This window comes from Phacochoerus africanus, chromosome 15 (genome assembly GCF_016906955.1).
Source record: "Phacochoerus africanus isolate WHEZ1 chromosome 15, ROS_Pafr_v1, whole genome shotgun sequence".
NCBI classification, from domain to species: Eukaryota; Metazoa; Chordata; class Mammalia; order Artiodactyla; family Suidae; genus Phacochoerus; species Phacochoerus africanus.
This window is the reverse complement of record NC_062558.1, coordinates 65723584-65736600: the sequence shown is the minus strand read 5'-3', so window position 1 is coordinate 65736600 and position 13017 is coordinate 65723584. Positions and strand designations below refer to the sequence as shown.

The 13017-nt window shown below is 37.4% G+C and overlaps 1 protein-coding gene across 1 annotated transcript in view; it reads left to right on the top strand.

Annotated features, from left to right (window-relative positions):
- The window catches only part of TMEM26 (transmembrane protein 26), a 48373-nt gene extending 36295 nt beyond the window's left edge, over positions 1 to 12078 (top strand). The window contains exons 5-6 of the mRNA XM_047761610.1: positions 4275 to 4351; positions 8059 to 12078. Of these exons, the coding sequence (XP_047617566.1) occupies positions 4275 to 4351; positions 8059 to 8483 (502 nt within the window). The 3' untranslated portion in view covers positions 8484 to 12078. The remainder of the gene's footprint in view (positions 1 to 4274; positions 4352 to 8058) is intronic.
- The last annotated feature ends 939 nt before the right edge of the window (positions 12079 to 13017 follow it).

The following is a 13017-nucleotide window of genomic DNA, read 5'->3' as shown; positions in this document are numbered from 1 at the left end:
TTAAAATTTCACTTATTTAGGGCTAAGGTCAGTTTAGTTCTTATCCATATTTTACATAGTAATGAATTAAAAAAAAGAGTTTAAGAAGTGTGCTCACAAAATAAAAATAAAAATACCATTACTGCTACTCATGGTAGCAGTGGATAATGTTTATTTGACTTTTTCTGTGTTCCAAGTACTATTTTAAGGGTTTTGGTTTTGAAGTTATTTAGTTTTTACAACTAAACTATAAGGTAGTAACTCTCATTATCACAATTTTATAAGCTGAACAGCTGACAAGCAAGAGAAGTTGTGAAAGTCTTAAGGTTACATGGGAATAAAAATAATAACTTGTAGTGGTTGACCATACTTAGCTTTTATCAAGTGTTGTTCTAAGAGCTTTATAGGTTTAACATATTTAAAGAGCATACTTAATAAAACTATCATAAAATCCAATATCTATTATTATTGTCATCCTCATTGAAGGTGGGTAAACCAAAACACATTGGTATTAAATTACCTGTTCATATTCATGTAGCTGGTAAATGAACCACATCCTATCTCTCTGGTGAGGATTAGAGCTGGTATTTGAACTCTGGCAACCTAGTACCAGAGCTCATGCTTTGCCACTTCTTTCTGCTGCCTTGCAGACAGAATGCACATGAGTTTTTGGGAGAATTATTGAAGTCTGAGATTAGAAGAGACTTCAAAAGTGGCCATCTATTGAAAAATCTATTTTACATCTGTTGCAAAATCCTCTCCAGAATTTCTCCATAAGTTCTTGTCCAGACTTTCTTTGAAAAGTTTCACTAATAGAGAATACACTAACCCCAGGGGCAACTCGTTCTATTTTGAGCTAATATTATTAGAATGTACTTTCCTCTATTGTGATGAAATTTGGATTCTCATAGGTGCAACTAAAACACTTTGAACCTGAATTGGCCCTCTGAAGTCACAAGACCTAAGTTTAATTCCTTTTCCACGTGATAATCTTTTAGATGTATAAAAGTTTTTAAAGAATCTTATCTTGGTTTTAGTTTCTTGAACTATTTCACATGTAACATGGCTCTGAGTTCTCTTACCATCCTAGTCTCTCTCTTCTGGACCAAGAGTATTTTAAATGTGTCTTCTAAAACATATTTTAGAAAAAAAGATATTTCAGATATACTCTGAACACTGCAGCATAGAGCAGGTTAAAACTTTCCATTTCCTTCATGGAAATAGTGTCATGTAAGGTTAAAAGGGTGGATGCTATGGGAAAAAAGAATGGATACATATATATGTATAACTGAATCATTTTGCTGTATAGATGTAACTAATACAACATTGTAAGTCAACTACACTCCAATAAAATTTTTTAAAGGGTGGATGCCTAAATCAGCTGTCTAGTTTTTAGTTCTGCCCCCAACACTTATAACCACATTACTTTCACATTACTTTTGTTTTGTTTGTTTATTTTTGCTTTTTAGGGCCTCACCTGTGGCATATGGAAGTTCCCAGGCTAGGGGCTGAATCAAACTTCAGCCGCCGGCCTACACCACAGCCACAGCAACGCCAGATCCAAGCTGTGTCTGCAACCTCCACCACAGATCACAGCAATGCCAGATCCTTAACCCACTGAGTGAGGCCAGGGATCAAACCTGCATCCTCATGAATACTAGTCAGGTTCGGAACCTGCTAAGCCACAACAGGAACTCCCATATCCACATTACTTTAGATAAGTTTCTCCAACTCACTGTGCCTCAGTTTCCTCACTGGTCAAATAGGGATAATAAGTGAACCTATTTTGTAGAACTGGTATGAAGATTAAGTGTGATCACAGAGCTAAATACTTAGAAAACTGCCTGGCACATAAGATGTGCTCAGAAACTGCAGGTAAGATTATTTAAAAATTCAGGCACTTACTGAAGGTCTACTCTATACAGACATTGACATTTCAGAGGGAAAAGTGATAGACTGCATTACTGAGGCATTTTCACTTAAAATTCTAGACTTTATACTTCTTGGGAAGCGACCTATGATTACATTTTATTTTATTTTTTTAATTAATTAATTAATTTATTTATTTATTGGGCTACCCCACAGCATATGGAGTTCCCAGGCTAGGGATCATATTCCAGCCGCAGTTGTGACCTAAGCCGGCTGGGAATCAAGCCAGTGTCCCAGTGCTTCTAAGAGGCTGCTGATCCTGTTGAGCCATAGCATGAACTCCAGCATTTGCTTTTAGATGATCATAAATCATGTCACACTGACTGCAGACTCTTAATTAGATAATAGGGAAAATCCTTGAGGCTTTTTAATGGTTGCTGCTGTGAAGTGCTACCACTTCTAGCCTACTCTAGGTCATCCAGTCACATCCTGTCATGATCTTTTGGGATCCTGACTATCTTCTGGGGTACCTGTTTTACATCCAACTTCCACAGCCCATGTGCATGTAAGAAGCCTTCCATCAATGCTGGCAACCAACTCCTTGATGAAATGTGAATTAGAACAGAATTGAAGGCACAGCCTGCAGGGACCCATTGGGAAGCTCCCTTTGGGGAGTCATTTACTGTTAGGTATCCACCAAACTGTACTCTTATCCAGAACATTTCTTAATTTTGCTAATATGAACACTGTGGGAGGCTTTTTCATGAGCCTTGTGTAAATCCAAATGTCTATTATTAATTTATGTATCATTACCTGCTTTGTAATCTTAACTCTATTAAAAAGAAAGAAAGAGAGAAAGAGTAAGTGAGGAAGGGAGAGAGAGAAAAAATCATCTTAGCTGAGTGCTGTTGTTTTCAGAGAACCTGTGCTAATTCTTGATTATTACTGTCTCCTTCCATAAGGGCCATCAGAAATCTTTCAAATAACTAGGGATTAATAGTGAATGTGCCTTTTAGAGATTAAGACATACTTCTGCTTCATTTTGAAAATTAAGACTTCAGGTTTTGTTCTGTTTTGTTTTGTTTTGCCACCAATCTTGTCTTCACCATTAAGTGCCAAGGACAGATAATGATGGTTTAGAAATCTCATTTACAAAATTCTCTGAGTCTTGAGATCTAATTTTTAAGGGCCTCAATACTTGAAACATTTAAAGATAACCCTACAATCACCTCATTTAGTTTGGTTTCAATTACTCTTCTACAATGTTTTTCTATCCCTCTCCAATCTGAAAAAACCCTCTTGACAGAGAAGTTGGCAACAAAGTCTGTTGTTACACCACTAACCTCAAACTGATAACTTCCTTTGTGTTTTTGCTTAAAAAAAAGTGACTTTGTAAGTTTGGGGTTAGTAGATGCAGTATTACATTTAGAATGGATAAGCAATGAGGTTCTGCCATATAGCACAGGAAACTATATCGAATCACTTGTGATAGAACATGATGGAATATGAGAAAAATAATGTGTGTGTGTGTATATATATGGATATATGTCATATATGAATATGACTGGGTCATCTTGCTGTATAGCAGAAACTGATAGAACATTGTAAATCAAGTATACTTTAATAAAAAAGTGACTTTGACACTTCTTTAATATCCTTTATATTTTTGTAACCTCTGTTCTTTCTGGCTTTAGTCTTTGAGACCATTCTCCCAGGTCTATGACATATTTTCTAAGTATGAGTTCTTCTTTTGTACGTTCAACAATTCCTTCCACAAGTATATCTGTTGAGTGCCTATTATTTGCCAGGCACTGTTGTAGGCACTAAGTATACAATGGTGAATGAAAGAATCATATCCCTTGACTTACATCCTAGTACCTGGTATAAATCTTTGATTATTGGATTTATCTCCCTACATTTTTTTCCAACTGAGGCGTGCTTTCTCTTACATGCTAAGCTTACATGCTAAGCTCATCTAGCCCTTTTGAGATGTATTCTTAAGTTAGAGTCTTGGGATTTTGGAAAAATTTTCACATTTTCTCCTTGAAAATTCTTGAAACCAGCCCTCTGAATTTCCAGGTTAATGTCTAACTTTTGTCCTAGCATTTCCCTCCCATAATGTCTCCATAATTTTGTAATACTAAATATAGCAATGTGGAACCAAGTGTCTTTGCCATAATTCACACAGATGTTGGCACATGTGCAAGTTGAGTTTTAGGTCTCAGATTTTTTAAAACTTATTTTCGATTATTTCATTATAATTGGGCATGGATTTTTCATGGATGTCTTATATCATCAAGATATTTTGACAACTCTCAAGAGGTTTATTATGATAGTCAAATATGAGGGGGAAAAAAGAGGATTTATCTTTTCTGCATGTGATCTTATGTTTTTATCACTGATTTAAAGTTTTGTCTGCATTTAAGGAACAGCCCTGCCCTGGTCTACGCCATCCTTATTATATGGACCTGGAGCATGCTGCAGTTTCCCCTGGACCTGGCAGGTAAGTGTCTGATGTTTGCTCAAAGGAACAAAATTATAGCTGGAATGAAGCTAAGGAGGAGAGAATTATCCTTTTTTATCACTTTGATATCTCCATGTTAGTTCAAGCTTAGTTTAGAGGAAAAGTATATTGAAACTTAGGAAAGCCATGAGTAGATCCACAGGGTGAGCCCAAGAGAGTTGAGAGGATAAGAACACAGCTGTAAGACCTTTCATTCAGTGGGTCCATCACTTGCGATCTGAAAAACCTTCTGCCAAGTAGTTAACACATCTGTGCCTCAGTTTTTCCACCCATGAAATGGGTATGATAATTATTGTGGAGGGTTCTTGTGACAACAAAGTAAGACATAGTCTGTCATGTGCTTATTAGCCCAGTTGCTGGCATATAAATGCTATCTCTTAACATGATTATTTTAAGGGGTCATTTTCATCCCTTCATGAGACCCTTTTATTAGAACTTCAAAGGGAATAAGAGCAGTTTCAGGATCACATAGAAAATTAGGTTTTCTTCAGAGTGGTCCTTACCATTCCCTTGAGCTTATTTTAATAAAGGAAGAAACCCCCATGCCTGAAAAAAGTAAACGGTTCCCAGGCATTCCATACCAGCAGTGATCTAGAGCTGCATTACCCAGTACAGTACCCACATGTGGCTGTTAAAATTAAAATTAAGTAAAGTTAAGTAAAATGAAAAGTTCAGTTCCTCAGTCACACCAGTCAGCTCAATGGCCACATATGGCTATTATATCAGATGGCATAAATATAGAATGGTTTTCCTATCCCAGAAGGTTCCACTGGCCTGCATTGCCCCTGGAGTTAACCCACAACTTGGAGGAGCCCTGGAATTTTGATTTGGAAATTCTCCTGGAAGCCATCCTACTCTGAAGAAGTGCTAGGATTTAGTAGTTACATTTTTCTTAATTCTGACTCCATTTTTATGTTACCCTACTTGGTGGCCTCAGAGTTGGAATTAATCTTGGTACAAGGATATTGAATTTTTTTTCTGCATCTTATTTTGGTTCACTTTGATAGGCCCAGAGGTTCAGAGACCACTTTAGACTTTAGCATCTTTCTGAAAGAAAAATATTAACAGAATAGATGGAAAGAGTGGCTGTGACTTTTTAGGAATACCCTAAGCCTAATTACTAGTTAATAATTGCCAACAAGTTTGTAACACTCACACACACACACACACACACACACACAGAGATTTCATTGTAATGTATCCTAGAAGGTACTCCATAGCCATTGATCAACTGGTGTCCTCTGACAGGATATCAGGCACTATCACTTTAGATGTCAAATAATACTGTTAGAAGGTCCTCTGGAAGTTATTTCTTGACTCTAATTTAGTAGTTACATTTTCCTTACATCTGACTTCATTTTTATGTTACCCTACTTGGTAGCCTTGAGGTTGGAATTAATTGGTTCAGGGATATTTAATTTTTTTCTGATTCTTTTTGGGGGTTCACTTTGATAGGCCCAGAGATTTCAGGGACTACTTTAGACCTTAGCATCCACTTTCCAAAACAAAATTGTCAACAGAATAGGTGGAAAGAGTGGCTGTGACTTTTGAGGACTACTTTAAACCTAAGTGCTAGTTAGTAATTGCCAACAAGTTCATGCCAATCTCACACACACACACACACACACACACACACACTCCTCACTTACTCACACTGATTTTGTAGTAATGTGTCCTAGAAGGTACTCTATAGGCATTGATTAGCTGGTGTCTTCTGACAGGATATCAGGCACTATCACTTTAGATGTCAAATAATACTTTTAGGAGGTCCTCTGGAGAGTCATTTCCTGACCCTGACTTCTTGGGAAAGGCTATTATTGATCTTATGTTGATTTTTCTCTTGTCATTGGCTCTGCGGGTGCTCACCCTCCCATATCTTGTGGTTTATAGCCTTGCTTAGACAATTTTTAAGAAAAAAAAATTGTAAACTTTCAGGGGTGATAATGTCATGCAGCTGTTTGAAAAACAAAGACCAAATGTTACTTCTCACTAAATCGCTATTGTATTTTCCAACAAACAGTACATTATGTGCACCCATCTCAAAGCAGCTTCATAATACTCGCAGGCTCCAATAGATGAAGGCATTCTTTGTTTGAAAACTCCAAATGGAAGACTTCACTATTATAAAAGGATTTTTTTCTGCCCTTGACCTTGAATTGAATTTACATTTTAGAAATTAAAACAAAAAGGTTCACTTGTTGATTGGACCTCCTTTTGTTCAACTGGAAAATCAATAATTATATCCAGTCTTTCTTGTAAACTGTGAAACAAAACCATAAAGAATTAGACAAAATAAAATAACAGTGGCATTTATTTGGGATTTTTTTTGCACCACCATTAGAGAAATATGTTTGACAAGACTTAAGTTTGAGTTTGAACATAAGCACTTAATTTTCACAACATACTTTATATAGAAGGCCTCGTGAGTCACTTAGTAAATAGGTAGATCCTAAGGAGAGGATGCAGAGGATCTGGGCCACATACACTCTGCTTCATCCCCCAAATTTAGCAGCCAGGTAAGCCACACATTACCATAAGGGGAAGACAGCAAGAAAGGAGACAGCCACTGGGGGTGATGGTCTGATGGAAACACAAAGAGTCAGTGAGTGGGGGGCTCTCACCTCATAGATATTGTTGTTCTCCTGTTTTCAAGGGAGGAAACTGAGGCTCAGGCAGGTTAAGTACTTTGGCCAGTATCTTGCTATTAAAAAATGAAGACACCAAGAGAGGCAGCCAGGCTCCTGACTTGAGGCCAAGAGCACCGTGCCGCGCTGCCTCCCTAGCTGCAGACTTCAAAGACAGACAAGGTGATGGGCATTCCCTCTGAGGAATGGATAAAGAGGATGCAGTACATGAATACAATGGAGTATTACTTGACCATAAAGGACAAAATAATGCCATTTGCAGCAACATGGGTAGACCTAGATGTTATCATATTAAGTGGTGTAAATCATACAGAGAAAAACAATTGCTAGATGAGATCACTTATATGTGGAATCTAATAAAAATGATACAAAAGAACTTATTTATAAAACAGAAATAAATTCACAGACTTCAGAATTAAACTTATAGTTACCAAAGGGAAAACTGTGGGTAGGGGTCAGGATTAACTGGGAGGATGGGATTAACACATACACACTCCTATATATGGAATAGATAACTAACAGGGACCTACCAGATGGCACAGAGAGGTCTACTCAATGTTATGTAATAACTCATAGGGGAAAAAAGAATCCATATATGTCTATGTATAACTGATTCACTTTTCTGTGAACCTGAAACTAATACAACATGCAAATCAGCTATACCCCAATAAAAATTTTTTAAAAGACACACAGGGCGGTTTCTTCTGTTCTTTATCCTTTCTAGTCTAGTTAATTGTGCTCTGCCTCACACGAGGACCTGAAGGTGATCTGAAATTTTTTATGTGGATAGAAACTGGAGGACTGGCTTTCTTTTATGTGTTTTATTGGACTTCTACCAGATGGTCCATTTTGAATATAAAATGACCAAGCATGTGAAATGGCAGGGTGGTTTCACCTGCTTGCCCCAGAATGAAATTACAGAATCAATCCCGATCATGAACTAGCATAGCACCCACTGTTGAAGGCTTGTCCCCACTCCAGTCTGTCTTCCTCTTCTGTGTCTTAGAGGGTGACGTTAAGTGGTCTCCTTTGTGTTTTCAGTGCAGCATGTCGTGTGTCCTTTGTCCATGACAACGAGGGGGTTCCCCAGACAGTTCTTTTGCCAGTACAGCGCTGACCTGTGGAACATCGGAATCAGCGTCTTCATACAAGACGGTCCCTTCCTGGTTGTGCGCCTGCTACTGATGACCTACTTCAAAGTGATCAATCAGATGCTGGTGTTCTTTGCAGCCAAGAATTTCCTCGTGGTGGTGTTACAGCTCTACCGCCTGATGGTGTTGGCCCTGGATGTCCGTGCTTCCTTGAGAAGTAAGCCAACAGGCCCGAAAGGAAGGCACAGGTGCCCAGGAGAACCAGCTGAGACTGGGGTCTCACCTGGAGACGGGGCAGGGGGTTCTAAGGAGGGCCTGGCTATTCCTTTACAGGCCTCGTCGGTAACCTCTGAAGACTTCCCCCCAACATCATAGTCAGTCACCGACAGCAGCATACAGCTAGAAGTTTTGATGTACTGGTTCTTACACTCACAACCGTCCTCTCTCTCGCTTTCTTTTTAACCTCAGCATATAATAACTTTCAAAAGAACAACATACAGAATGATCTTAAACCAAAGCTGAGGAATTTTTTTTTTTTTTCTGACAGAATGAAAAGAACTTTGGCTAGTAGCTGTCGTTCCCACTTCTGTGTGATGGTATCAGACATTACAGTTGTTCCACGACTAAGTGATTTGTTTGTCTTGAACTGTTTGAAAAGCTATGGACAGGGTTACAGTGACATGCCCTCAAGAGATTTAATGCAGACAAACTGTCGCGGCTGTTACCTGAAAATAGAGAAGCTTTGAACTTCGGCTCTATTGTCAGACTATCTCCTCTGATCTTTTCTGCAGTGTCCCTCTGACATTAAAAAAAAAAAAAAAATGTACATTCCATGAATGCAGAACAAATGAAGGGAAAAGTACCTTTAAAATTACCTCACTGTGGGTTGGAAGCAGTGAATTCTCTGCCCAGCTGTCACGGCATCAAGAGCCCTCTTCATTGCTGCACAGACCTTCCTGGGAAAATCATTTTTTCTGGGCTGATGTGGTATTCTGCCCTGGCACATATGCTCTTACAGAAACTTTATTGCTTTGGCTTGGGTACCACAAAATCTACAGCAAGCCATTTCATTTACAGATCTACTGGTTTCAAGGCAGGAAAGACTGGTAAGGCTAGCAAAGTCACAGATCCCCCCTCCCAACATGATTTGCAGTATTCGTCAGGATTCTTCTGAACTCCACTTCCCCATTTTCTATATTGCCAAGTGGAATTATGTGGGTTGATGCAGGAAAGCACTGAAGCAGCGAATAAAGGTATCTCAGGCCCTTTAAGTGTTACCATAGTTGCTGGTGTCCGCAGGCAGTAGTAGTTCCTCTGAACTGCCACTGCTGGAGCCAGCCTTTGGTCTTGGGAAGATGCTGGAAGCTTGCATGTGCCCTACTCATGGCCAACAGCCCTTGATTAGGGACGGGGGTCAGAAAATGCCACAGCATCATGGAAATAAGGAAATTTGCTTTTCTTCTCTGCATCAAGACTGTGGTTCCCCAGTATTGAAACAGTTGTACTTTCCCTTTATGCATCTCTGCGCTTTCCAGACGAAGGCAATTCAGAACCTTTTAAAATGATTTTTGCTTTTAAAGGTACAGTGTGAAAATTTACCTGGCCTTACAGCAGTAATTATATGAGGCAAACAGCTCCAAAATTCTTCTTTTAGGGTTCAAAGCAACATTCCTCTTGTTACTATGTTGAGGAACTGGAAGGGACATTAAAGTTAGGACAAGCTATCAGCCTTAAATTGAGTGTGACCTTCTAACAGGCAGTTAGGACAATTTGATCTATAAATCTGTGTGACCTATCTGTTCAGAACATTTAATAAAAAGTTTCATAGGCAAACTTTGTTTGTATACAGAAAAATTTATATTTTCCAATTAATAACTTCTTCATTGCCTAATAACATTTCTATCTCTTTCTTTTCTTCTTTGCGTTTCCGATTTTACCAATATGATGATTGTTAAATTGCACATGAAGCTAATGGACTACATTTATAATTTTCCATAATAATATTATGAAAGAGAAGATCAGGAAGTTACATGATATAAAGAATTTGACAACTTTTAAGGGCATGTTATTTAAAACGCTTCACGATTGAAAGCAAAATAATAAGTGCTATTTATAAAGACGCCTCTGCAGAATCTGTTTTTATGTTGACTGTTTTATGTTGAGTGTTTTCTTCCACAACATGTATGTGCTGCTTATTATTGCAGATTTGCTCGTGGGCATACTTTTTATGTTTTAATTTTTTTCTTCCAGCAAAACAAATACGGGGCCTCTAAAAATAGATAAAGTAGTATGGCTGTTGCAAGGATATTTTTAAAATGCTTTTGAATCTGAGACTTGGCTTGGCTCTGTGAATGTGTTTCTAGTACTTAAGTGAAGTATTTTTTTAATTAGTACTCCTCCAAGAGCCTGGCAAATAGAAAGTCCAGAATCTAGTTTTACTTATAGGGCCAGGAAGGCAAAGTACACCCAAAACTGTCCTGACAAGTAGTGGTGGCAAAAATAGACACATACTCTGCAAGGTTTTCCAGGAAAACCTGCTAAGGGTAGTGCTTGTTAACCTCACTTCCAGTACACCCACTCTCTTGGACTGTTTTTATAGTCAAAAAAAATCTATTAAGAATTAAGGTTTTTTTTTTTTTTTAAATCCCCATAAATCCAGGTTATGTGCCTTGGGCCCCCAAGAAAAAGTTAAAAATCTATTCAGTTAATTGTATGTTATTATTGTAGATTGCTAAATACTGTCCTGTTTGAACATATCCAAGTGGTTGCTGTAAGTGCCTTGCACAGAAGTTACTTCCCATAATCTGACATTCTGGAACTTGCTTCCATTTGATTTGTAATAACCTAACTGACTCAGATCATCTGAATAATTCCATATAGACCCTATCTCTACATCGCTTCCCCACCCCCAGACACGGAACATGCCACTCTCCAACTATTGAAGAAAGTGGCTTATTTGTGGTTATTGGTGCTGTTGTTATTATTATTGTTGTTATTGTTATTTAATTGCTTTGTTAAAGCTCAGTCAAATGTCTTACCTAAAAATGTACCATTCCACTTGTGAGAAAACACAGTGTGCATGTTGTAGTGATGCTGTGTCAAAACACCTCACAACCATCTTGTGGGTTTTCTTTACTTACCAGAGAAGTCTCTGAGGACATGACTTGACATTGCAAGATTAGTGAGCTGTCTCTTTGATTATTTTGTTAATTTTTATTTAAGCTGAAACCAGTAACATAAGAAAATGGAAATCTGGATTGGCTGATAACAATCTTTCTAGTCTTCTAAAATGAAGATTGTGACACAAATTCATCAGGTGGCTCTGTTGTAGTTCCACTAACATATAGCAGTACTTCAGCTTTTAAGACCAAAAGATGTGGCTCAGAAATATCAGCATTCACTACCATAATATTGTTGACTTGTTATTTCATAGAAACTTCTCAAAGCCCTGGGAAGGCACACCTTTCAGTGCATATGCCTTAAGGTTTCCACTCAAGTTTCAGAGTTTCACACTGACTCTTATTATTTCAGGGACTCTTCTCAACTCCCTGTTAAAAGAGGGAAAGGACAACACAGGGCCACCATCCACCTTCACTTTTTCAGTGACAGAAAAGTGACGTATGTACTGACATACATTGAGAGCCTCAGAGATGAAAGAGAAAAAACAAACAATCAGAATTATAAGAGCAGATGAGCCAATTACTTTTTTTTTTTTCTAATTTCAGACTTTGCTTTTTACTTAATGGACATTCTCTGCCACTCTCAGAAACATCTGATTTGGGGTTAAATGAAGCAGCTGGAGGATGTTGATAACTTTTAAGCTTCAAATAACTTTCCACATGATTATTCCACATTGAATAATCAACTCCTTCAGTCTTATTTTTATGGGTGTCCATCTCCTGAATCTTTCTTAGTAGGATATTTTATAAGAATATTTTCTCTGAATTATTTATATTTATACTATTTTGTTATGAATGACATTTGTATTATATTATGTACATTAAATAGTTTGTGTACAATTTTATCTTAATGTCTATTTTTTGCCTGTATTTCCTGTCTTTGTTCTCCACTGTAATTCATTTTATTTAGTTTTAAGTTCTGGTTTTAAAAAAACTGATCTATTTAGATTATGACTAAAGTGGCATTTCAAACTAGTGAGGAGAGACTGACCAATTTTATATAAATGATGTTGGGAAATTTGAGAACCATCTGGAAAAAATAAAGTTAGATTTTTATCTTGTACAATATATAGAAATAAATTCCAGATGGATTAAAGATCTAAATGTAAAGGCAAAAACTATAAAATATTAGAAGAAAAATAGATTGTGTCTTTAGCATCTGGGGAGTAGGAAATATCTTTCAAAGAAAGATATAAAACCCTATTAAAAGAAAATAATGCCAGATTTTCCTACGTAAAGATTTAAAATTTCTAAATGGCAAACAGTATTATGAACACATCAATTTCTTTTTTGGGAAAAGGTGTCAGTGTACCATATAAGGGAAATGAAGGGTATGGAAATTAGGAAGGAGTCAAATTTGTCATTTACTTATAGAAGATTGAGTCTTGAGTATCCACAAAAATCATAGAAAAAGAATGTGTAAGAAACTATTACACAAAAATTTTGTGTAAAATCACACAAAAATCAGTAGCTTTTATATATACAAACTTCACATAGAATATATATTTGAATGATAGATTTCCATTATATATGAACTAAAACCATAAAATATATAGGAATAAACTTAATAAGAAATGTCAAGATTCATGTGAAGAAAACATTAAAATGATTTTTTTTAGGGCCCCAGCTGTGGCATATGGAAGTTCCCAGGCTAGGGGTCGAGCTGGAGCTACAGCTGCCAGCCTACACCACAGCCACAGCAACACCAGATCTGAGCCACATCTGTGACC